Source organism: Aethina tumida, chromosome 3 (assembly GCF_024364675.1).
Source record: "Aethina tumida isolate Nest 87 chromosome 3, icAetTumi1.1, whole genome shotgun sequence".
NCBI classification, from domain to species: Eukaryota; Metazoa; Arthropoda; class Insecta; order Coleoptera; family Nitidulidae; genus Aethina; species Aethina tumida.
The window spans coordinates 10,874,581-10,902,163 of record NC_065437.1 but is presented as its reverse complement, the minus strand read 5'-3'; the positions used below and the strand labels follow the sequence as shown (position 1 = coordinate 10,902,163).

Here is a 27,583-nt window from a genome sequence, read left to right as displayed (position 1 = left end):
TGTCTCGTATTTGTTAAAGTATTCAAATTAGCAATATGACCGTTTAATTATTTAACAACAAACATTTTTACATAGTAATTTAAACTGTAAATACATTTGTTTAATAAAAAATCCACCAGACACACACACACAATCAAGTAGGCTTTGAAACTGTTGAATCGGCAATGTTCGTGAACTTCTTTTGTGTCGATATTTGGAGTTATTTCATTGGCTAGAGGCACGTCTCAGCTTCCCCATTCGTTGAATGGGCAGAGACGCATTCTTTAATAATTTATGAATTTATTTATAAACTATTAATTTTCTAGTAAATTAATAAAATAAATTAATTTGTATTACTATTTAGTTCTAGAAGTGAGGTTATGGTAAAACTATTTGTATACAAGTACAACAATATTTTATTTTTATTTACGTATAATTAACAACAAACAATTCAGAAAAATATCTTACTACTCTTTGAAAATAAGACATGGACAGGAAAATAATCCACCATACACCCACACAACCAATAAAGTAATTTTAAAATTGAAAAGTTGGCAATATTTGGGAACTTGCTATGAGGAGTTATCTCATTGGATAGAGGCACGCCTCAGTTCCCCTACCACTGAAACAATAGTCCGACCTTAAAGCGCATGAGCCAATGTTGGAAATGAATATTCAAGATTTACTTATGAAACAAATTGGCGCGAAGAGGCACATTTAAAAGTGCCTCTAGAGAACTTATATTCATAGAAATTTAATATAAAACTGTTACTGATTCTTTAATTGACGTTTTTACAACATATTACCCTTTTATCTCTGTTTAAATATTAAGTTCAATTTTAAAGAATAAAAACATAAAAAATGTATTTTTAATACAATAAAAACATTTTCATAGGTGAGGCCCTGCCTCAATGTATTAGAGATCAAGAAATTCCATAACACAAATGTTTTGTATTCGATAAATAGTTGAATGAATTATCCGCATTAAGAACGTGATAAAAATGAAACGAGTTCCAGTCTTGGTCTGCGTTGACAGTAAAAACCAAACTATTTATTCTACTACAATTAATAATAATAGGAACTGTATGTAAATATTTTCGTCTAGCGGTCAGAAAAAAAATAGCACTTGTGTCACTCACCTTCCTGTGTTGATGTGAATATTTGCAGTTCTTTGAGGATGTTTGGAACATTGTCTTCGGGAATGTGGAGGGTATTGCTACCCTTAAGGTGGGTGCTGATTGCATCATAAACTTGTCTGCAACAAATACACATTTTCTAATTCATTCAAGTAAACAAACAGGTAAATACATATTTTTAGAAATTCGACACTATCTATTGAATATTTTAGGAACATATTTACTCAGGCCGATAATTGGTTAATGGCTAATTATTTTTTACTTTGCACCCGACAAAAACCGAATTAACCCAGACCCGGGTGAGATCCATCTAAGAATTTGCATACGCTGAATATTTATTAAGGCGACTTTCATAAATAGATGAAGTAATTCGTATTTTTAGACGGAAAATCTATTGCGCGAACATAAACACCAAGAGAACCGCGATCGAAATCATCCAAAAACGTATAATTTTTCGTCCCAACATCTCGCACAAATTAAGCACATGCCAAAAAACACATCGAAAATAACTTACAAATACACCAAGTAAATAACGTACATTTGCTTATGTTGTACCATGGTGCCATTAAATATAAACAAAACTGTGTAAAAGACGAATTGACTGCAAAACTCGGCCACTAACTACAAACTGACCGCTCACTCTCGACGAACCGACCACAAACAAATCATCGCAACATCAAAACACACACTGACCAGAAACTAAACTTTATAGCGAACTTGCACTGCTGTCGGATTATAAACAGAGGCGGATTAATTGCAAAATATATATATACACACATGTATTTGTTTGTTTATTCCACGTTCACCGCAACACTGCCTCCGCTTACTTTTGCGGGGCTGTTGTCCTTCATTTTTTCTTTCGACATTTCATTAAAATGACCATAGTTGATAAATTGGTGCATGCTGGTCTAAGCCAGAGCAATGTGCGTAGGAAAAATTGGCACTAATCCAACGAATTATGAAATAGTTTAATAATATGTTATGTAAAGTTCAGGTGACCAAATTTATAATGCAAGTTTTGTGTATATTATTTTAAATATATTGAGATAAGCATTTAAACACTTGCCACTTATCACAAAGTATTTATGAGTGATTACTTTAGATTTACATCTAGTATAATGTATAGTACAAATCCTATGATAAAAAAATATTTCTTGATATCAACACATAAATTGTTACCAACCTTTTCCTTATCCTCATGGAAATCCTTCTCTTTTTGGACATTCACAAGTAATTTCAGTAGTTTTTCTTCTTTGTTACCTTCTGGTTACTTATTAATAATAGTCAACTTATCACTCCGTTTTTTATTTTCAGTTTTGAAGTTTTTATAGTAATTGGATCTTTTACCACTCCTTCTAAAATGTTTTAAAAAATGCTTTTATTAATTTTATGTATAAGAAAATTGGCAAACACTAGCTTTAATTTTAACCATTTGATTTATCTATCAAGATTTATGTGAAGAATCATAGGAAAATTAAAAATTGTTAACTCACATTAAAAAAATAAAATTAGTTATCAGCATTTGTCAATTTCCTGTATTTACTGTTAATTATTGTGGTTTGTTTATTAACACGTTGACAGTCATCTATAACTATAAATGTTAGCACATCAACGATCATTTCCGTTTCCGTAAATCTAGCAATGTGCAAAAATATTTAGCACTGGTCAACGTATCAAAAACACGATGACAATCCACTTACCACAATATATCATTTTCTAAAATTAATTCAAATCCAACTCACATGGTTGATTTCGACACTTTAAATATCGATATCAATTTTAATACATACATGTGTCTGGAACACATCCATTATCTCCGAATTACTGAGAAGTGGGACTTTCTAATCAATGATAAACTGATAATTGAATGTCGTCATATTTATTTTAGATATTGCATACAACAATTATAAGAAAAGGGTGTAGAAATTACAAAATAAGTCACGATTTAAGTTTATCCACTGTTTTTAAGTTGTATTCAATTACATTCCCTTTTTGGTGGTGTCCATGGTTATTGGCAAAGTACTGAGTCAATAATCAGTGTGTAAATCTGACCATTTTTAATTACTGAGAAGGACTAATTTTTAATGAATGTCATTTTATTTGTTTTAGTTATTACGTACAATAATTATTAAAATAGGTGTATAGAAATTCTTCAATAAACCACAAAATTAAGTACATCTAGTGCTTGTAACTCATGTTCATTTACCCATTTTTTGGTGGTGTCCATAGTTATTGACAAAGTACTGCCTCAAAATATTTACTATTTATAATCAGAATGTAAATCTGACCATTTTTAATTGCTGAGATGTAACTAATTTTTAATTAATGTCATTTTATTTATTTTAGATATTTATTTTAATTATTACATACAATAATTATCAAAATAGGAAGTTTCTCAATAAACCACAAAATTAACACACTATAGGCGGGCAGCAAAATAGTCCAAACTAAGTTGTTGAATTATAACAAAAATTAAGAGATAATTCTTTCAGTTCCGTATGTAAACCAATAGAGTAAAATTATCTCACCCCGCTTTTAAAGTAAGTACATTCAAAAAGGTAAAAATTACCCGGCCAGCTAACAATCAACAGTTCTCGAGACGGGTATTTTTACCCGACCCGCTCATAGTGTATTAAGTACAACTACTGCTTGTCACTCCTGTTCATTTACATCCCATTTTTTGGTGGTGTCTATAGTTAATGGCAAAGTACTTACTCAAAATATCTACTATCTATAATCAGAGTGTAAATCTGACCATTTTTAATTGCTAAAAGTTCTACTGAACTAATATTTAAATAATGTCATTTTATTTATTTTACTTATTTGTTTTAGTTATTACATATAATAATCATTAAAATAGGTGTATGAACATTCCTCAATAAACCACAAAATTAAGTACAACTACTGCTTGTAACTCGTTTACATCCCACTTTTAATTGATGAGAAGTAGAATTAATTTTTAATCAATGAATGAATGTGGTCATATTTATTTTAGTCTTACATATATTAATTATTAAAATAGGGGTATAAATTTTCCAGAATAAACCACAAAATTAAGTACATCTAGTGTTTTAAACTTGTGTACTTCATTTACATCGAATTGTTTGTGGTGTTTGTGGTTATTGGCAAAGTATTGATCCAAAACAATTAATGTCTGTAATCAGATTGTAAGTCTATCCATTATTATCAGTAACGAAAATCAATATCAACACAAGATAAAGCTAAAACCGTCAGTGATCTCATATCATGTGCAGTTTAAAGTGGCGAGGCCGGACCTGAACATCGAACCACTGACCACATGCAAAATAAAAGAACGGACGGAAACCGCGTTCTGTGTCGGTCCACTCCAAAAATAGCCATTACCTATATACCGTCGGCGTTTCCATACTACATCAAGATCACCTACCTGTCACGATTCCGGCTAAACGAAAAAATTTCGCGTTCGCGTAAAACCGGCGACCGCTTAATTGTTTCCACGGTATTAATTACGGTTACGGTTTCCGCTAGATCCGTGCTGAGACTGCACATTTCTTCGGATCGTGTTGGGTTACAATTAAATGCGGATAATACGTCGTCTTGCATTCGGCGGCGTACGCAGTTCTGTAAATCATTCATAAGTAAGGAAACTTACAACAGCACACCAAATAAATTAAACTGATTTGTTTCAACAGCAATTATAATGTCTCATTTTAAAGCAATAGTTTATACTATTAAAAACATTTTTAGCTCTGGTAGATCCGGATCAGATAATTGTAAATTGCTTCTTTTTGAACTTGAGACAACCAGCTATCATTTCCTCAACCTTGAAGTGGTAATATGTTCTTCATATTTCATTCAAGTGATCTTCATCACTATATAAATATTGAAACTGATGGACAAACAGAAAGGTTTCATCGTCAGAGACGACCAAATTTTAGTAGACTATAATAGGTAGAAAATGTTCTTACAAGTCGAACTTCATTACACTGTTAATTATAATATATTTTTAATTAATAGTTTGTACATTAAAACATTTCAAACTCTGGTAGATGTAGATCAGATAAGAAAATGTGTTTTCATCCAATTAATCAGTGTAAAGAACTTCTTCTTGAACTTGAGACAATCAGCTATCATTTCCTCATTCCTGAAGTTGTAATATGTTCTTTTTATTTCAGTCAAGTGATCTTCATCATATAGATATTGAAACTGATAGACAAACTGAAAGGCTTCATCGTCAGAGATGACCAAATGATAGTAGACTATAACAAAAAGATCCAACTAATAAAAAATGTTCTTACAAGTCGAAGTTCAGTCATTACACTGTTAATTATAATATCCCATTTTTAATCAATAGTTTATACTTTAAAATATTTCAAGCTCTGGTAGATGTAGAGCAGACAAGAAAATGTATTTTCATCCAATTGATCAGTATAAAGAGCTTCTTCTTGAACTTGTGACAACCAGATATCATTTCATCATCCCTGAAGTCGTAATATGTTCTTTCTATTTCAGTCAAGTGATATTCATCACATAGATATTGAAAATGATGGACAAACTGAAAGGTTTCACCATCAGAGATGACCAGATGAAAGTAGATTATAACAGGAAGATCCAACTTAAGAGTGGAAGCTCATTAAAAATATAGTGGTGTATATAAATATTGGTTTCTTTTCAGTTCTACCATAGTATTTTAATTTTTTATTCGTTCTTGTCTACCAGGGCATGAAAATAAACTATATTAAGGTATGATTTACATTCTAACAAACTTATTTGAAGCTTAAATATAAAGTAGGGACAGTAGCAGTCTCTAAAATGAGTCATTAATGTTTTAACGACATTATATGTGATTAATACTAATTCCCAAAAAATGTAAGTGCTTAACTAGTATTTAATGGCATAAAGCCGATTAGATTGTCACTTATATCCGCAATAAATTTAAATGAAATTAAATTCCGCCGTTTAATGGTGCCGTTATTACTAATTTAAGCTCGATTCTCGGAGTTGTTAATAATGTAATTCATCAACGGTTACGACAATACAAACGTCACGTATGTATGTATAATTATGATGTGAAAACTGTTGTTTTAATTACTATTTTACGGTAATTGGCATTTAAAATTCACCGCTTTCGTTACCGATTGCCACGAGATGGATTATTACCGAAACAATTTATACATTTAACAACCAAATTTTAACGATTTTGAAAGTCGTTTTCACCATTCGCATTGCTGCAGATAGTAAATAGTCAAACTGGTATTTTAAACGTAAAATAAATATTATAAACAATATAAATAAATTGAAAAACATTAATTACTTTAACAAACAAATCAAGAGAACAGAAAGAACAAATTTTATTAATGTTTTTACACATTACATTGTATTATTACAATCATTAATGTATAGAAGGAAAAGGAGCGGCCCAAGATTAGATCCCTGCAGCACACAAAGGATGCCAAATACAATATTGCCTTAAATCCACTTGAAGCCCACAAATATTTAATAAAGTTAAATAAACTTCACCATAAAAAATGTAGTAAGTAAAACTTTGCACCGGTTACGCAGAGGCCGCAAATAATCTCATGGTTTTCCGTATGCGATTGTGCGGCAACAAACCGCTAATTAGCCAAAAAATTACTTGTAACTATTAATAATGCGAATTTGTCATTCCTATTTTGAGGTAAACGATTGATATATTCTTTGACGTCCGAGGGCATTGCGTGACACCGTGAACTCTTCCCGTCTTATCGCCTATTACAACCAAATTAAGTTCCCGATAATAAATTGCATAAATTTCTGTTTATTTTTTTCATGTCGTTCGGATTTACGTAAATAAAAGTAATCCTTATTTTCAGTTATCAATTTTTATAATATTGCTTCTAAATGGTTTATTTTAGTTGGATTATTGTCTTAATAGAAATAAAATCGAATTTGAACATTTAAGAATGCACTTCTTGTCATATTTTTTAAAATGAACGTTAAACATTGGAAAAAACGATGATTTATTTTATTTTAATTGAACTTAAATCGATAAAATTTGTATTAAAAGGAACAGTTCCTCTGAATCATCTTCCAAACTTTGGATAGGATTTTTGACATACAATAATGCTATAATGAGTCATTATTATTATACCCGAATTTTATACAAGGTGTTCCTTATTTAAAATATCATCACTAACACCATGAATATTTTAACGTAACTAAATTGAATTTTACTAAAAATACAATGTAATGTTGTCATAAAACATACATAGTGTTTCATTGAAAATAACAAAGTTATTGATGTTTTAAGAGGTATAAAATTAAACGTAAAAAAGCACATCATGTATAAAATTTAGGAGTAATAATAATGGCTCCTTATATGATCTTTTCAGCATCAAAATTGGTGGCTTTACAGGAATTTTAGGCCATAAACGTATCAAACATTTTGTAAAAAAAATTATAATTTAAAAACTATTAACTACCATTTTATTTGTAACTTTATGCAAAATTTAAAAATCTGAAAATATACAGGGTGCTTCATTGAAAGTAACAAAATTATTGATGTTTTAAGATGTACAAAATTAAACGTAAATAACGAACACTCTGTATGAAATTTGAAAAGACTAACAATAGCTCCTTATAGGATTGTCCAACGGTAACGTGTATGTCAAAAATGAGCTTTTCAGGATCAAAATTGGTGGCTTTACATACATTTTAGTCCATAAATCTGTAAATTTTTTTGTAAAAACTATTAACTTTAGGTATAAGCCATGTTATAGCCATTTTATTTGTAATTACATTTAGAATTTAAAAATCCTAAAGTATACAGGGTGTTCCATTCAAAATAAAAAAGTTGGTGTCACTTCCAACGAAATCGGATATGACATTTGGCTTAGAATAAATTAGAACAACATTTCAAGTCAAATTATAAGAGTTGTAAAAATTTTATACCTTTTTCTGTATACATATATATGTATAAATTATTTAAAAGCTTTATTCATTCTCACTCTCTTCCTACATTGTATTTAAATCATTATCAGAAATTAAACAATGTCTCGTGCAATATATTTGGGAATAGATCAGTCATTAAAATGTGTGGTGATTCATTGGAGAGAGGCTTCATACCATAGATTTTATCAAAAAGTTGCACCTTTGCTCACTAGTCTGAATAATGGGTTGAAGTTGATAAACCTGATGGGTTAGTATTTAAACTAAGTCTTATTCCAAGAAAGATTTTGATGATTGTATGGTTGATTATACATAAAATTTTATAGGAGACTTCATGCAATAAATTTCATCAAAAAGTTGGACTATTCTCACCAGTTTGGACAATGGATTGTAGTAAATCTGCTGGAGTATTATATAAATAAATCTTAACCCAAGAAAAAGTTTGAAATGAATGAAAGCTTCAAACTGGTTCAATAGGAAATACTATCTTATCTGCCATAATTGTTGGTTCAAGTTTCTTTGTAGTACTTTTGTTTAATTTTGTCATTGTGCAATTTTTATTTAATAAACGGTTTGATTCTGGAGAGGAGATCAGAACTGAGGTTGATCTTCTCTTCAGTTCCAAGAATTCTGAATTGTTAAATGTTAATTATTTAGTTACTTAAAAGTCATTTCAAAGCTAGTTATGTTATTTTAAATGATATGATCCAACTTATGTTCTTAAATTATTATTAAATTGTAGTGCCATAAATTAAATAAAGTATAACTTTAGCCATTTTAATAGTCCACATTATAATTATAATATAAACTATTTGTGTAGTAATTAATTTAATTAATTAAAGGAAATTTCTCGCATTCCATAATTATCAAACAGGTTTCCAGTGGTACGCGTGTTTGCTCCACCCGAAGCGAAATTAATTTATAGTCAATATAAAATTTAGTCAACAAATCTTTTATGCTGATTAACTGCCATTTACAAGATTAATTGATTTAAACAAACGGGCAATAAAACGTTAATAATTAGCAGGCGTAAACATTCATAAACTAATCACGCAGTGAATTATTTATACTCTAGCAGGCAGACTTAATGGCATCCAACCGCATTAGGATTAACCAACGTTTCCCGTTAACCTTTTCGTTGTATTTTCCCGACAGAACTAAACATAAATCTTGAAATTTTATTCGATTAATATTCGTATTAATATCCAAGAACCGTCTGAATCACCGCGAAACTGTTCCTCGAACGATCATCGGCGATTAATTGATGAAATTTTGCGGAATCGAAACGCGGACGGCGTTAATTAACCGTGGGAAAAAGCGGAGCGACGATCGCCGTGCGAAATATCCGCACACCTACGCCAGTTCCACACTTGAAAGTTTATGAAACGGCCAACGGGCAAGATAGAATTACAATCCGCACAGCAGAATGCGGCCCGACCGCTTGCTTATCACCGGGCCTGTCTGGACGTCGAGTTTTGTGCAATTATTACACTTTAATCGAATCTGGCTGATGGTGGACGAATTTTTCTGTCGACGGCTGATTAGTTTTCGGAGGAGGGTAGTGACGCACGGGATTGAGTTATTAGCAAATACTTTTGTATCATTAATAATTTAAACAAATATATACAAATAATATAAATTAATAATCTTAGAAGAATATAAATGATAATAAAAAATAATAGTAAAAGGGAAGATTATTTAAAATAAATAAACATATATAAACCCTTTAAATCAAAACATAAAAGTTAAATAATAAAAATTAAAAAAAAGGTATTAAAAATTAATTAATAAAACCTCAAAAATGTAGTTTTTAAATTAATTCTTCTTCTATATTAAATATTTACATTTTAGAGAAATAAACTTAATTTTGATATATAATTAAATAAAATTTAAATATAATTAGATAAAAATTCTCATGTTTGACTGTCACATTTTTTTTTGTCCTGATAGTATACAATAATTAATTTAATATTTTCGATGTATAAGTAATAAATTTATTAAGTAAACTTTTTTATGTGGAAAATCTTAAAAAATAACTTTTTATTATATTTAAATTTTTGATTTTGCAGATATCAACTTAATTTTTATAAATATTTGACAAAATTCATTCATAATTAAAAAAAAATCTTATTTATTTAACTGCCACAATTTTTTCTTCTGATAATAGACAATTAATTAATACTTTTTAATATACTTCCCTTCTAAATAAATTTTTATATGATTTTGCAGATATAAACTTTTTTATAAATGTTTGATAAAATTTATTCATAATTAAAAAAAAATCTCAAGTATTTAACTGCCATAATTTTTTTGTTCTGATAGTAGTCAATTAATTCATTTAAAATATATCAAAATTTCTAAGATAGAAATAACAAATTTATAAATTTAAAATTGAATAGTAAAAAACAAAAATTTCAAATGGATAAAAATAGATTGAAAAGTAATCTAGAAAAGTTATATAAAATGAAAAATTATTAATGAATAATTAATCTGAAAAGTAGTAAAATCTTCGAAAAATTACTCTTCTTTCTTCTTCTACATAACTTTTTTACATAATTTATCTGCAAACTTAATTTTTATAAATGTTTGATAAAGTTTATACATAAATAAAAAAAATTCCTGTATTTAATTGTCACAATTTTTGTTCTGATAGTAAACAGTTAATTAAATTTAAATTAATTAAAAATTTATTAATATTTTCACTATACAAATAACTCAAATGTTATGTGGCAAATATTTTGAAAATGAAAATTTTTAATTTAATATTAAAAATTAAAAAATTTAAATGAAAAAAATTATGTTGAACAATAACCAGTTGAAAAGTTAAAAAAAAATAAAATGAAAAATTATGAAAAAAAAAAATTATGATTATCAATATGTCCATATATATATATATATATATATATATATATATATATATATATATATATATATAAATAAATTTATACATTTTAATTTGTATATTAAAATATAAAAATTTCAAATAAAAAAAATTAAGTTGAAAATATATAAAATTAATACATACATAAAAAAAAATTCCTGTCACATTGTCACATTTTTTTGTTCGATATAAACTTAATATTTATAAATATTTGATAAAATTTATACGTAATTACAACAAATCTCATGTATTTAACTGTTAATTTTTGTTGTTGTTCTGATAGTAGATAATTATTTCATCTGAAATATATCAATATTTCAAATATATAAATAAGAAATTTATAAAGTAAATATTTTATATTGTGGAATAAAAACTCATGTTATGAGAACAAAAGTTTTAAATTTAATATTAAAAATTTCAAATGAAAAAAATTACATTGAAAAGTAGTTAGTTAAAAAGTTAAATAAAATATAAAATGAAAAATTATTAATGAAAATTAATCTGAAGAATGGTAAAACCTCCAAAAATTTAGTTTTTAATATAATTCAACTTCTATCTAATTTTTTTTTACATGATTTTGAAGATGTAATTTTTAATTTATATAATTTAATTTTTATAAATATTTGATAAAATTAGTTAAAACAAATCTCATATGTTTAATTGTCACATTTTTTTGTTCTGATAATGACAATTAATTCATTTAATGTATATCAATATTTCCAATATATAAATAACAAATTTATAAAGTGAATATTATATTTTGTGGAATAAAAAGTCATTTTACGAGAATAAAAATTTTAATTTAATATTAAAAAATAAACATTTCAAATGAAAAAAATTATGTTGAAAAATAACCAGTTGAAAAATTAAATAAAAAATAAAATGAAAAATTATATATAATTAATTAATATGAAGAATGGTAAAACCTTAAAAAACTTAGTTTTACATGATTTTGAAGATACAAACTTAATTTTTACAAATATTTGATAAATTTATACATAATTAAAACTAATTTCATGTATTTAACTGTCATATTTTTTTTGTTTTGAGGATGATAATTAATTCATTTCAAAATATGTCAATATTTCCAATTTATAAATATTTCATATTGTGGAATGAAAATTTAAAATTAAACAAATATGTAGAGAAAAGTAAAATTAAAAAAAAAAAATAGATTCTAAAATAACTTTTTTATTTTATATAAATTTTTTGTATGACTGCAAAAATTTTTACATAATTAAACAAAAATTCTCAGGTGTAAAAATCTTCAATGCAAAATGCCCAAGTTGAAATAGAACCAAATGAAAATTGAGAGGAAACATAAATATTTAAATCAGGAAACGGCAAAAAAGAAAATATCTCCTGTATAATTTTTATACATGATTTTATAGATAAAAAAACTCTCATGGCTTTGATTAAATTTTGTTGTGTTAATTTAAAGTATATCAATATTTTGAATGTAAACAAACAACAAATTGTTCTTAATTAATTAAATATTTTATCAGCGGAATAAAAACACCGTCCAAAAATAAGGCATGATTCAAACGTATCGCAGTCGAGTCGTGTTTGTACGATTAGAGAAGCAAAAGACCATGTCGGGACGATAATATTTCAATGTTAATTAATTATAAACAAATAAACTCGTATCAATTACCAAAAAGAGGAGTTTATCAATTTCGTTCATTCAGATACGAGTGGAACGTTTAATTAAATATTTTTATAATAAATATTAGATTGTATTTAAAGGACATGTATAGTTGTAATAAAATTAATAATACATAAAAGCAATTATAGAAAAGCAATAAATAGGATATTGTACAACAGAACCTCCGCAAGTCACTGGACAGCAGTAAATTTACTTTCTTAAATCAGAATCTGTTGTTGCAACAGTTTCGTAAGCCACATTGTGCATCGTTTTAAAAATACGAAATCGTACTCCTTTGTTAACGCTACTTGTTTTAAACCCTGGAAGCAATTAAGTTATTCGTAAACATCTGTTTACTTCCCACGTACGAAGCTTTGTTGGATCTATGCCATTTTTATCCCTTTATTCATGTTATGCCTGATTTTCAAGTATGTTAACATGAACTTTTTTTTTAAACTTTGGTTTACTTTTAGGAAATGCCCTCATGTCGAATTACAACTTAGAGGAAGTAATAAATCGTTTAGAAATATACTTTTTATCTACTCATTTCATTGAACTTACCCATGATGGTTTTTTAAAATATGTACCTGTAAAATAAAAAGTTCATTAGTCTTTAATTTCAGAAACAACTGTAACTTTATTGTGATAAAAATAAAATATACATAGTAAATAGAAAACATGGATCCGTGGGTCAATATTAACAAAATTTGGTGGGGACATTCATTCATATGGTTTTCTTGTACACTTTTTGTTTGTGCTAAATTCTTGATGTTTAAAGAATTACTTTATTCATTTTGTAGGGCCCAGGCCCCACGGAAATTTCTCGAATTGTGTTTTGCTGGGTTCTTTAGCGTTGTTACATTTTATGATGTTTTGAACTCTGTATTCCGGGAAGCTTCGCCAGATGTGGAGTACCGAGAGGACTTGCCAGATGTAGAAAGTGCTGTCCTTTGAGGCACACATGTGTGGCGTTAGAAAGTGCGTGTTCCACGAAGGCCCACCAGATGTGGAAGTGCCTGGACACCCTTTAAATAGCCTTAGCGCCCTGACTCGCTCTCTCAGTCTGTCATCCGTCTCAATCACGGCCCAGTCACTCTCAGTCAACTCTCGTCCGTACTCCTCCATCTGGATCAGCTTCCATTTGTATCACAGTGATCAATAAACCTATCAAACTCAAGTGCATTTCTGTAGTGTACCACCCGTGTTCGTACACCCATCCTTTACTTCAGCAGACAGTATAACTAGGTGTTCAATCCACAAGCGAACGCCAAAATTTGAAATGTTAGTCATATAAGTAATTTCAGGTTTAAGAACAAAGTCTGAAGAAGGTCATGAAGGACGTGTGAGAGATTCAGAAAGACATGGAGTGTCTTTATTTTCATTAATTCATTCATTTGTTGCCATACTTCAGGACCTGATTTTGGTGGGGATAATATTGGAGAAGAAGAAAATCTTGGACGACGTGTGAGAGGTTCAGGAAAACGTCGAGTCTTCAATTTTCATTAGAGATGACTTGGCCAACTAACCACATATCAAGGAAATGATGGGGCCCCATCTGCTGTGTCTGGTAGAGGTGACATGGAAGTTAGGTATCTTAGGATGAAATTAATCAACTCGTTAGATCAACGTCAAGAGGTATCAAAATGAAAGTATGGGTCAATGTGGCGGACTTATTTGATAAGAATGTTCAATCTATTGAATATTTTGTCTGAATTTTTAATAATTTACTATTTTCATAACCCCTAAATTGACAATAAGGTCTGAAAAAGGTCGTGAACGACGTGTGAGAGGTTCAGGAAGTCGAGAGTCGAGAGTCTTCAATTTTCATTAGAGATAACTCGGCCAACTAAGAACACATCCAGAAAATTATGGGGCCCCCCATCTGCTGTGTCTGGTAAAGGTGACATGGAAGTTAGGTATCTTAGGATGAAATTAATCATCCCGTTAGATCAACGTCAAGAAGTATCAAAATGAAAGTATGGGTCAATGTGGAAGACTTATTTAATAAGAATGTTCAATCTATTGGATATTTTGTCTCAATTTTTAATCGTTTAGTACTTTCGTTAACCCGAAATTGACATTCTCCTGTAAATTTGTTGGCATGGTCGGATTTATTTTCGATTGAACAGACCTTGGTACACCTTAAGCGTCTGGTAGAGGTAACAGAGTAGATGATTGTATATCTTATTAGATAAATGTCCAAGTGAGTCAACGAGTGTCTGGACCAGTCTGGGGTTCAAGTACTTAGTTTTAAAAAATGATACTGATCAATATATTCAATATTTTTTAAACCATTCAATGAAATCTGAGCACTGGATCTAGGTGTTCAATTTTCTATGTCACTGAGTTTAATAAATTTGTTCATTGTAGAATAAAATAATGCAGAACATGCATTCTACCATTGCACTTTTAATAGCACGACTGCTTCGAATACGAATTGCAAATTCGTTCATCGCTGTCAATGTTCTCTCTCAGGGTTATTATTTTAAATATAAATCCGATAAAAGTATTTCCACCGTGCGTCTGACATTGAGGCTGTTCACTCGTATTTTTACTCGGGGTACTTTATTACTTATTTACTCGTGTAATTTTTAATAAACAGCCGCGTCACTCGTATTTAAAATATTGTCTCACACTTGTTTATTTTAATTTAACATACGTGTCCGACAATAACATAATTCGATTGTTGTGACTGCCGAAAACGTTCCAGTAATTCAGTAATGGTCGTGTTTTTTAGGACCCCAAGTTGACTTTGTCGTACCTGCACACACACCTTGGCACCGCTAATTTTCTGAGGCAATCATTTAATTCGGACGGGCGTTATAAATAAAATAGCGACTCGAAAAAGAGGTGATCTCATTGAAGCGAGAACGTTGTACACACCGATTCGGAGGAGGTCAGAGCCCAGTGGTCAAAGCTCGTTGTTGTTTTTTTTTAGCGGCGCGTGCAATGACCAACCGAACCGAAAGGACGAATTTCTTCGTGACATCACCACCTACCATTGTCGTTGGGAGTTTGGGCGTTAACCGCTTATAACCGGCGTTCGGGTTCAATCATGGTTTGACATTCGGCCGATTTGCCTACGGCAAGCACTCGGCGGTACGGTACTCGATGATTGACGTAAATTAACACACTAACACAATTGCGAAATGTAGTAATTGTTCATATTTTATACAGGGTATTCACCTATCTTATTCATTAGAAATATGTAAAGAATGGAAAGAGGTATCGACTTGAAATTATAGTTTAACTAGAATTGCTTTTCTAATTTATTTTGAATAAAATTTTATTTCCGGTTTCACCGGAAGTTATTATTTTCAATGGAACACCCTGTATATTTTTAATTAAAATGGCTATATAATACAATGTAAACACTTTACTGTTATTTATATGTAGAATATAAAAATCCAAAAATATACAGAGTGTTCCATTAACAAAATTATTGATTTACCCTGTATAAAATTTGGCAGTGCTAATGGCTTCTTATAGGATGATCCTTGATTAATATGTATACCAAAAATAAATTTTCCAGTATCAAAATTGGTGCTTTTACAGACATTTTAGTTAGACTATGAATCTGTCAAAATTTTTAGGAAAAAATTAATATCTCAGAGACTATTGGGTTTAGGTACAGAATTCGGTACAGACATTTTATTTTCAATTAAATGTAGAATTTAAAAATACAAAAATGTACAGGGTGTTTCTCTGAAAATAACAAATTGGCAAAACTGGTAATAAAATTTTGTTCATAATAAGTTGTTATTTTTGATGGACACCTTGTATAAACATTTTACACTTATTGTCAATTACATGTTGAATATAAAAATTCAAAAATGGCACCTTATAGGATGATCTTTGATTAATGTGTATGCTAAAAATGAACTTTCCAGTATCAAAATTGGTGTATTTATAGACATTTTAGTTAAACTGTCAATCAGACAAAAATTTTATAAAAAAATTAATATCTCAGAAACTATTGGGTTTAGGTACAGAATACGGTACACACATTTAATTTTCAATTACATGTAGAATTTAAAAATACAAAAATATACAGGATGTTTATCTGGAAATAACAAATTGGCATAACTGGTAATGAAATTTTGTTCATAATAAGTTATTTTCGATAGAACACCCTGTATATTTTTAAATAAAATTATTATACAATACAATATAAACATTTTACTGTCAATTACATGTAGAATTTAAAAATCCAAAAATATACAGAGTGTTCGATTAACAAAGTTATTGATATACCCTGTATAAACTTTGAGAGTGCTAATTGCTCCTTATAGGATGATCTTTGATCTACAGGGTGTTTCACTGAAAATAACAAATTGGTAAAACTGGAAACTGGTAATGAAATTTTGTTCATAATAAATTAGAATATCATTTTATAATTGCTATAAAAATTTTAAATCCACATTTTTTTCTTCAATGAACTTCTAATGAATAAATTAGGTAACTCACCCTGTATATGGTGAATCCGAATTTTCAGATTAATAAAAAAATTACTAGTACTAAAATTAGTAGTAACCCTGGAGATAAATGAAAGTTTTAAGGTAACAGAATGATTCTATAAATTACTAATTACATATTTGCATAAAATACCAAAGAGAAATTCAAAAAATGTATTAAAAATGAATGAAAATTCCAGAAAATAAAGATTTGTTCGCCGACCATACAGATGACATTTAAAATTAAGTACCCAATAAAAAACTATCATAAATGAGTAACATTTTCCTGTCGAAACACACGTAGCCCTATCCTGTAACATCTCCAAATTTTTCTACATGTACAAATAAAAATAAAATGTGGTGCGACAATGGCTATTAGCAGTACTGATGTCACCACTATATTTAAAGTGGTCGCTGGTCATTGTACGGTGGATGATGTTACTTACGACCGTGTTTTATACGTGTGTATAAACTACAAACACCATTATTATACACGAATGGAAAATTTCACTTGCATTCGATCCGACAGTGAATTAAATAATAATAGTAGCACGCTTTGCCATTCATGTCACAGTGAATATAAACCAAACAGTAGTTACATGACACACAAGTTGTAAAAAATATTTCGTTTCAAGATTTTATTGAATATATTTTATTAAATAGGAGTTATATTTTAATATTTATATAAAATTTACTTAGAAGGTGTTATACAGAGAAGCCAAAACATTTTTATCACATTTACTAAATGCAAAAATCTAGTGGTAATTAAGATAGAGAAAGGTAATTTACGTTCTTGATTACTTCAAATGTCATCCACAGAAGGCAAAAACATGTTTGCCACATTCACCCGATAAAAAAATCTAATTGTAAGTAAGATATAGTAAATTAATTTAATATTGTTGTTGTTTTAGATATCTCTAAATGAAAAACTGAAAAATCGAATTCCATAAAATGTAGTTTGATATATCTGACACATTCCAAGAAAAGTGACATCTAAAAAATTTCGAAACAGTCTGATAAAATTTTGTTTTTTAATTTCTTTAGATTTTCAAAAAAAGTGTATATTTTACTGACTTATCGTGTACTTGAAATTGACCTCTTAAAAATTTTTAATAGAAAATAAAAATAAATAAAAACATTAAAATTTTACAAGTAAGCTTTAGTGCATTAGGAATCACCCTGTATATATTATATATCAAATATTGAAGAAAATTTCAAATATTCATTCTAAATTGATTTTAAATTGGAATTTAAATAAATTTTATTGACTTCTCATGTACTTTAATTTGGTGTTTAAAGCTTTAGAACATTTCTAACAAAAAATAATGCATAAAATTTGAATTGAATTAGACGATACAATTAATGAACACGATATAGATATATTTGATATACAATAATTTCAATAAAATCACATACATACATATAATTTCAATAAAATCACAAACCTTCATAGAAAATAAATAATAAATTTTAACATCTTATATCTTGATTATTATCAATTTTTTATAATGTGATTAAATCGTAATAGGTTAACAGTAAAAATTTTCAAGTAATCTTTAGTCCATTTTTCCTCAAAATATCAAAAATTGAAGTTTCAGATATTGGTTCTATATTGATTTTAAATTCGATTAAAAAAGTGGATTCTATTGGCTTCTCATGTTATTTTAATTTGATGTTTTAGAACATTTCTAATAGAAAATAATGTATAAAACTATAAAACAGAATTGATAAACACGATATATATATATATATATATATATATATATATTATATTTTTAAAATCTAATGACATTTAAATTCAATAAAATTATAAACCTTCATAGAAAAACTAGAAAATAAATAAAAATTTTAACACTAGATCTTGATTATCACCAATTTTTTATAGAGTGATTAAAATGTAATAGATTAACAGTAAAAATGTTCAGTCTAACTCTGTAGGATACACTCTGTATATATAATATATCAAAAATTAGAGAAAATTTCAAATACTGATTTTAAATTGCATTAAAAATGGATTTTATTGACTTCTCGTCTACTTTAATTTGATGTTTAAAGTTTTAGAACATTTTTGACAGAAAATAATGCATAAAACATAAAAAATTGATGAGAACGGTATAGATATTATGTTTTTAAAATATGATGACATATAAATTCAAAAGAATCAAAAACCTTCATAAAAAACTAAAAATTAAATAAATTTTGACAACTTATATCACAATTATCATTAATTATTTATAGCTTGGTTAAAACATAATAATTTAACAGTAAAAATCTTCAGGTAAGCTTTAGTCCATTGTTTAAAATCCACCCTGTATATATAATATATCAAAAATTAGATAAATTTTTGAATATTGATTCTGTATTAATTTTAAATTGAATTTTAAAAAAATGTGGATTTTATGGACTTGACTATTAATGAATAAAACTGAGAGAACTGTATCTACTATGTGATTAAAATCTGATGACATTTTAATTCATCAGAATCTATAACTGTCATAAGAAGACTAAGAAATAAATGAATTTTGATAAATTACATGTCGATTACTATAATTATTTTATAATACATTTAAAACATAATAGTTCAACAGTATGAATCTTCAGGTAACGTTTAACCCATTGTTTAAGGCCCTTCTTGTATATACCATATATCAAAAATGAAAAAAATTCAGACACTGATTCCATATTGATTTTAAATTGGATTTTTCCAAAAAATAAATTGGAAGAATTTATCTTACGCATATTTCAATTCGTTCTTTTAGAGTTTTAGATAATATCTTAAAGAAAATAATTAATAAAGCTGAGAGGACTGATAAACACAGTTTTCAGTGACTAAAGAATATTTGATTTACTAAATATATCTAATTAATTAAATATGTGACGCACTCAACCAATTAAGAATGTATGAATATGTAGGTACTATATGTGCTTTTGCTTTTAATATATACGTCAGTTGAACAACATGAATTGCTCAAAACGGCCCCCCAGATTTGATTAGCAACGGTACAAATGGGACAAATGTAATCGGGACGGTCGCGAATTTTTTGGCACCCGTTTTCGCGTTCGCCGACTGCTCCACAGATCGTTTTAACTGGGTCAAACGCTAGACAGACATTTTTCCACGAAATCCGCAACGTATTTGTAGAACACACGGTCTACGATTTGCAATTCAATCGGTGACTTGCGTATTTTGAATGGCATTCGTACAAACGTATCGAACGTGTTTTATTGTACTCGTGCATGCACCCATTGTTTCATTGTCTAGGTGACTTCAATCTGGGCATTTCTCCTTTCGGTTTCGTTAAAATTGATGTAAATAATTACCGACAAAAGGAGTAAATCAAACGGTGACAAAATGTCATAACGAATTCAAGCATCGTCATTAAACGGGGTGAAAGATGTAATTAATCAGTAAATTAACGAAGACACGCCATCTAATTAATTTCCAAGAGATGCCATCATCCAACTATTTCGCAGATATACTAATAGAATATGAGCAGCCTTGCGGTCCTTTTAAATTTCAAGGATACACGTGTTCAACTATTTCGCAGTTTATTAATTAACACTACTTAAATATATATGTTACTCATGGTGTATGTTGCATTCTCTTATCACATTAACAATCCTGTTTGAAGCAAGTAATTACAAGTAAATAGTGGTAGTTATTTACAAAATAAACATATCTAAACATTTAATATTAAACAAATAATTAAGCAATTATATTATTAAAATTTGTTGTATCATCAAAATTAAAAATGAAAGCTAAAACCAGTTCCCCAATACAGATAATTGTCTTTGTGACTTTCATAATCAGTTTTTGATTCTGACACCAGTAAACATGCACAGTATTTTTCGATTTTCGATGAGTTCACGTCTAAAAATACACGACAAGGTTGTGCCACCAATCAAAAAACGCCCGTTATTAAGATAATGATAAGGGTCGATTGGCAGACAGGTTTAATTAATCCTATATGTGACCATTAAAAAAGCATAAATCACTACCGGAATCCCAGATAACGATGGTATCAAGTGTCTTATTAGTGTGGATCGATTGATTTTGTTTAAGTGCGATGCTTGTGTCTATTATTAAGTGGTTTCTGTTAGAGTTTTGGAAAAAAATAATCGTTGTGTTTGTTAGTCCGTTGTTTAATGTTCAGGAAGTTGCCTTGTTATGTTTGCTCAGTCTGTGATTTTTCTATGATCTGAGGAAATCTGATGTCATTAATTTCCTAGAAGCAAAAACCTTCATAGAAAATTTAAAAAATAAATATATTTTGACTCGTGATATTTCGAATGTCATCAATTACTTACTTAATATGTAATATTTTAACAGTACGAATCTCCATGTGATGTTTAGCCTGTTGTTTAAGGCCCATTTTGTATATATTATAAATGGATACAAAAATGTGAAAACTCAACTATTAATTCTATTTTGATTTTAAATGGATTTTTCAAGAAATATGTGGTTTTTACTGACTTTTCGGCCATTTTTATTATATATTTTAGAGTTTTAAACAATTTCTCATAGAAAATAATGGCTACATAAAATCTGATAACATTAAATTCTCCGAAACAAAAATTAAAAAATAAATATATTTTTACTCCTAATATATGAAATTATCATCAATTTTTTATAATGTAGTTAAAATATATAATTTTAAAAATATAAATGGACATCTATTAATTTTTCATTATTTTAATTAGATCTTTCAAAGTTTTAAACAATTTCCAATATAAAATAATGGGTGAAACTATGTCTTTAAAATCTTTAAATCATTAAATTCTCCTTAACAAAAACTTCCATAGAAAAATTAAGAAATAAAAATATTTTGACACCCAATATCTGGAATATAATCGTTTTTTTTTAAATGTAGTTGAAATATAATATTTTAATAGTATAAATGGACATCAAGATGAGAAAACTCAACTATTAATTATATTTTCATTTTCAATAAATTTTTCAGTAAAAATATGGATTTTACTGACTTTTCGTCTATTTTAATTAGATTTTTTTAGAGTTTTAAATAATTTCTAATAGAAAATAATGGATAAATCTAATAGAACAGATTAACACAGTATATATAGTAAGTTTTTAAAATCTGGTAACATTAAATTCTCCATAACAAAAAACTTCCATAGAAAAATTAAGAAATAAAAATATTTTGACACGTAATATCTGGAATATCATCATTTTTTTTATAATGTAGTAAAATATAATATTTTAACTGTATAAATAGACATAAAGATAAGAAAACTTTCAATTATTAATCTAATTTTGATTTTAAATGAATTTTTCAGAAAAAATGTAGATTTTACTAACTTTTCGTCTATTTTAATTAGATTTGTTAGAGTTTTAAACAATTTTTAATAGAAAATAATAGATAAAACTAATAGAACAAATGAATAGAGTATATATACTATATCTTTAAAATATGATAACATTAAATTCTCCGTAACAAAAACTTCCATAGAAAAATTAAGAAATAAAAATATTTTGATACCTAATATCTTGAATATCATAAATTTTTTTATAATGTACTTAAAATGCAATATTTTACCAGTATAAATTGACATAAAGATAAGAAAACTTTCAACTATTAATCCTATTTTGATTTTTAATGGATTTTTCAGGAAAAATATGAATTTTACTGATTCTTCGCCTATTTTAAATAGATCTTTTAGAGTTTTAAACAATTTTTAATAAAAAATAATGGATAAAACTAATAGAACAGATGAATAGAGTATATATACTAAGTATTAAATTCTCCACAACAAAAACATCCATACAAAAATTAAGAAATAAAAATATTTTAACATCTAATATCTTGAATATCATCAATTTTTTTCTAATGTAGTTAACATATAATATTTTAGCAGTATAAATGGACATAAAAATGAGAAAACTTTCAACTATTAATCCTATTTTGATTTTTAATGGATTTTTCAGAAAAAATATGAATTTTACTGACTTTCTTCAGGTGATGTGTAGGTGATTGTTTAAGACCCACCTTGTGTATATTACATATGTACAACGAAATAAGCTTTTGTGCCATTTTCTTTTTAATAATACTGGTTTATTGTTTTCGAAAAATGAATGTGTGAATTCTTTATTTTCATTTTTCGAGTTGAGTTGAGTTGAGTTGACAATATTGCGAATAACAAGTCCACTTTGAAATGTTTATATGACAGATGACACATGAAGAAATATATTATTGGGAATGAAAATCAAGTGACAAATTATGAGGTTCTGAATATGCAGTGCTACACCAAAATTCATTTTTTTGGCGACTTTATAGATACTTTATTTAAAATATAATTAAATTGAACCAAAATAAAGAATTTGTTGTTTTATTTATTGATATACATCATTTTTGTGCGTTTGAATAGAAACAATTACGAAATAAATCGTTTGTTGCTGCGAAACATCTAATTTGTAATATAATATCGCTGAAATATTAGCCTAAATATTTTGTTACGCTTATCATTTCCACTACAACAGCACTAGTTTATCGTCTTCCGCTTGTCTGAACACCGGAGACCGTGTTACACCTACTCAACCGAGATAATGTTAACGAAGATAGGAAAGCACTGGATGATACATTAATATAACATTTAATAAATTCATTAAAAAAAGTGTGGTGCGATGTTTGAACACTTCCTGATAACCATAATGCGTCAAACAAAAAACGAAGCGTGCTAAAGAACGAATCATTTTTGTTTCGCCCACGCAATCAAACAATGTTGCAAAATTGTTACCTCAACATTATCGGCGAATTTCACTTCAAATGACATCATCACTATTTTGTCGAGTTGCATTCGTCGAAAACACTAAAATATCAATGTCTGTTTTTAATTCTCGTTAAGCCGGCATTTAAATTTCTCGTTGCAAATTTGAATTTACAAACAAACCGGCGGGCATTTTCCGTTGTGAAACCGATATTTGAATACGTTTTATCGTTCGGTCGGCTGTTGCAAAATTATTACCTCAGCGACACCGGACCACCGATGAATTTCACTTTCAATGACATCATCTCTATTTTCTCGCCTCGAAGAACATGTTCGGGTTAACTCTGTTAGTCATTGGCAAAGGGCAACTGTACCCATCCAGAAATGTTTTGAGTTTCATTGATTTTTTGGTTTGAGGAAATAAATATAAAAAGTGGTAAATGATAATTCAGACAAAAATATTAAATATGTTAGCTTACGTTATCATCTTCACCGATGGACCGATGCGACGGGCTCACATCTATTTAGACTATTTTGTTTTGTAAACAAATCTGAAGGATTTGTTTATATTTGATAATCGGGGCAGTTTTTAAGAAAGAACCGGGCAGTCAAGCTTTAGATGTCGAGGGTTAAAGTACGTTTGTTGTAATAAAGCGTATTATTGTGAATTTAGTGTTTTAATCAAACTAAAAAGACAGATTAACAGTCGCTAATCTATCAAATATATAGAGATCAGCTTTTTACTCTAATAACTACATAGACCTCCACGATGATCTAGAAACTCATTGAGTTGCCTTGGCATTGACATAATGGGTTTGGCAGTTTCATGCTCATTCTATTTGACGTTGAAGGTCCCCCAAAGTCTGTGAAGGAAGAGCTAAATATTCAGTTCTTCTGCCTATGACATCCCACTCTTCTTCAATGAAGGAAAAATGTCTGACCATAGCAAGACATGTTTTAAGACATATGTAGATATTAATGAATTATGTGATATTTTTCACAAAAAAGGATATTATGCAGTGGATGCACATGTTCCTAAATGTAAATTTAAATCTGACATATCTGACTATCTATTTTGGTATACTCACCGTGACCAGACAGAAATGAACCAAAGATTACTGATGACAACTACATATGTTACAGTACCGTGCTGTTTAGTCTAACTGAAAAACTGTTGTTCTGTTATGCTGGAACCATTAAAGGTCATCTTTAACTTTATTTAAGTATGGTTACTTTCCTAAACTGTGGACAATTGTTTGAATCTGTCCTATTTTAAAATGAAGTACTTCACATAATGTCCAATGCTGCCTAATTTCTATCCTATTCTATCTTATCATCAAGTGAAATTATATCTATCTCTTAACCAGAACGAATTCATTCAACAATCAAGCTACCAATTTTGAAACTCCTAAATTTTATACAGGGTGTTCGTTATTTACGTTTAATTCTGTGCATCTTAAAATATCAATAACTTTGTTATTTTCAATGAAACACCCTGTACATTTTTCGATTTTTAAATTCTACATGAAATTGGAAATAAAATGGGTTTATATTTCTTATACCTAAACCCAATAATTTATGGGTTATTAATTTTTTTCAAAAATTTTGACAGATCAACAGTCTGGCAAAAATGTGAAGATGTGGAGACTATGAATTTTGATACTGAAAAGTTCATTTTCTTACTACCTCGGTCGAAAGTACGTATTTTGCTCCCCGGTTCCACGACAGAAAATAGTATTTTACACTACAAGGGAAGAAAGTTTGAGATTCCTGTCCTGCGCGCCATATTATATAGATGGCGCGCAGGGCAGGGCTCTCAAACTTTCTTCCTGTGTAGTGTATACTATTTTTCTTACTATCTCGGTCGAAAATACGTATTTTGCTCCCCGGTTCCACGGCAGAAAATAGTACTTTGCCAGATGGCACGCAGGGCAGGAATCTCAAACTTTCTTCCCTTGTAGTGTAAAATACTATTTCTTACTACCTCGGCTACGCCTCGGGCAATATGGCGCGCAGGGCAGGAATCTCAAACTTTTTTCCCGTGTAGTGAATACTATTTTTCTTACTACCTCGGTCGAAAGTACGTATTTTGCTCCCCGGTTCCACGACAGAAAATAGTATTTTTCTGTCGTGGAACACTATTAATACTTCAAAATTTTATATAGGGTGTTTGTTCTTTACGTTTTAATTTTATGCTTCTTAAACTTTATTATTATCAATGGAACACCATGTATATTTTTGTGTAATTAAATTGAATATTAAAAAAATGTCTATTGATATAAGCATTTATGTATTCTCTATTCATAAAATTAGCATGAACAAAGATTTTTAAATATTTTTATTGAGTCAAAAAAGTAATATTGTAAATAAAGCAGTTTACGTAAATATAAATAAAACAACACAAATATTTTCTAAAAACTGGTATATTACAATGAACCAGTGAATAAAATAATTTTATTACAATGTTTATTTTTAATTCCCAATTTGCGAGATTGTTATGAACATAATTCTCAAATTCAGTCAAAACTAAAGCACATGTATTAACTAAAACATCGTAAATATTGTCTAAAAAGTAGACAATTAAAATAAAGCAGCGAGTGCAATTTTATGCCAACGTCGCGGACCCATAACAAGTTGCTGAGGTGTATAAAAATGCGCCAGTGTCGCATTCTCAATGTGTCAGTCCGGGAGATTATGAATGAAATTCATACCGAACTTGTTTACTATATGTGTTTGTTGCGGTTTTGTTTCAATGTGCGTTCCGTGTATCGATCCCGTTACCGAATTTGCACGGGTAATCATAATATTGTAACACTGATGACAAGCTTTATGTGTGCTCTCCATTCATGGCTGTTGAAAGGGGAATTTTACGAACAGACGTTGAATAATGTGCGTTCAATTTGTATTAATTTAAACACAATAAGGAAGACGTACAATAAAACGTTGAAAACGAATCCGAAATAAAAAATTTAATACCATGTAGGAGGATACAAGTGTTATACGATATTATCGTGGTAGCGACCTTAATAATGGGTATACGAGAATCGTGATAAGGTGTGGGAAGATTGTTTTCTTCCGGTACACACACCGATAAATCCTATACCGTTTCAGTGCAATTATCTAATACACCAACGCACATTTGCAAATTATTTTCTTTCTTGGCGAAAAATATTAATTTAATAATACACATACGCCGTGCCTCAAAATTAAGGCAAACAATATTTTGCCCTTAAATATAAGGGATCATTGAAGAAAAAGTTCATATGAACATAAAAAAACAAGCCATATAGGTACTGTAAACGTTTTAAATTTTGAAATACATGGTGATAAAATTTAAAAAAAAATATTTTAAATATATATTATGTTAAATATTTTAACTTACTTTTGAAGCAATCTGTGTTAACGTAGTTTATTTTTTCAACCAAGCAACTCATTTAAAAAAATGGTTTAGAATTTTTTTTAAAGGAGAAAGAAATATTTGGGAAACTTTATTTTAAAAAAAAAAGAAATTATAGAGCGTTTTCAAGATGAATCATTCAAATTAGAGAGAAATAAATATTTGTCGTATTCGACATACCCAAATTACCCTGGAAACTGTAAACTAGAATTATATATTCAAATTTTAGTTGTGAAAATAGAGATAAAATACTTTCTTTTTTATAAACGATTTAAAAATTTAATATTCAATATTAATATTAATAACTTACGTAGTTAAGAATATAAAATATAAAACAAATATTTTTTTTGTAATAATTTTAATTTATTATTCTTATTTTATTATTACTTTTTTTAATTTTTTCTGTTTAATTTTTTTAACAAATTTAATTGTTTTTTAATTTATTGATAATTTTTATATTTT

The 27,583-nt window shown here is 28.5% G+C and overlaps 1 protein-coding gene across 6 annotated transcripts in view; it reads right to left on the bottom strand.

Moving 5' to 3' along the window:
* Positions 1-27,583, bottom strand: part of LOC109602705 (uncharacterized) — a 93,102-nt gene that overhangs the window by 6,708 nt on the left and 58,811 nt on the right. For 4 of the 6 annotated variants that reach the window (XM_049965316.1, XM_049965313.1, XM_049965314.1 and 1 more), the window contains one exon: positions 1,119-1,234. In XM_049965316.1, the coding sequence (XP_049821273.1) occupies positions 1,119-1,234 (116 nt within the window). Of the gene's footprint in view, positions 1-1,118; positions 1,235-1,629; positions 1,806-27,583 lie in introns of those variants that run through there. The other 2 variants (XM_049965317.1, XM_049965315.1) reach the window with 2 other exon arrangements.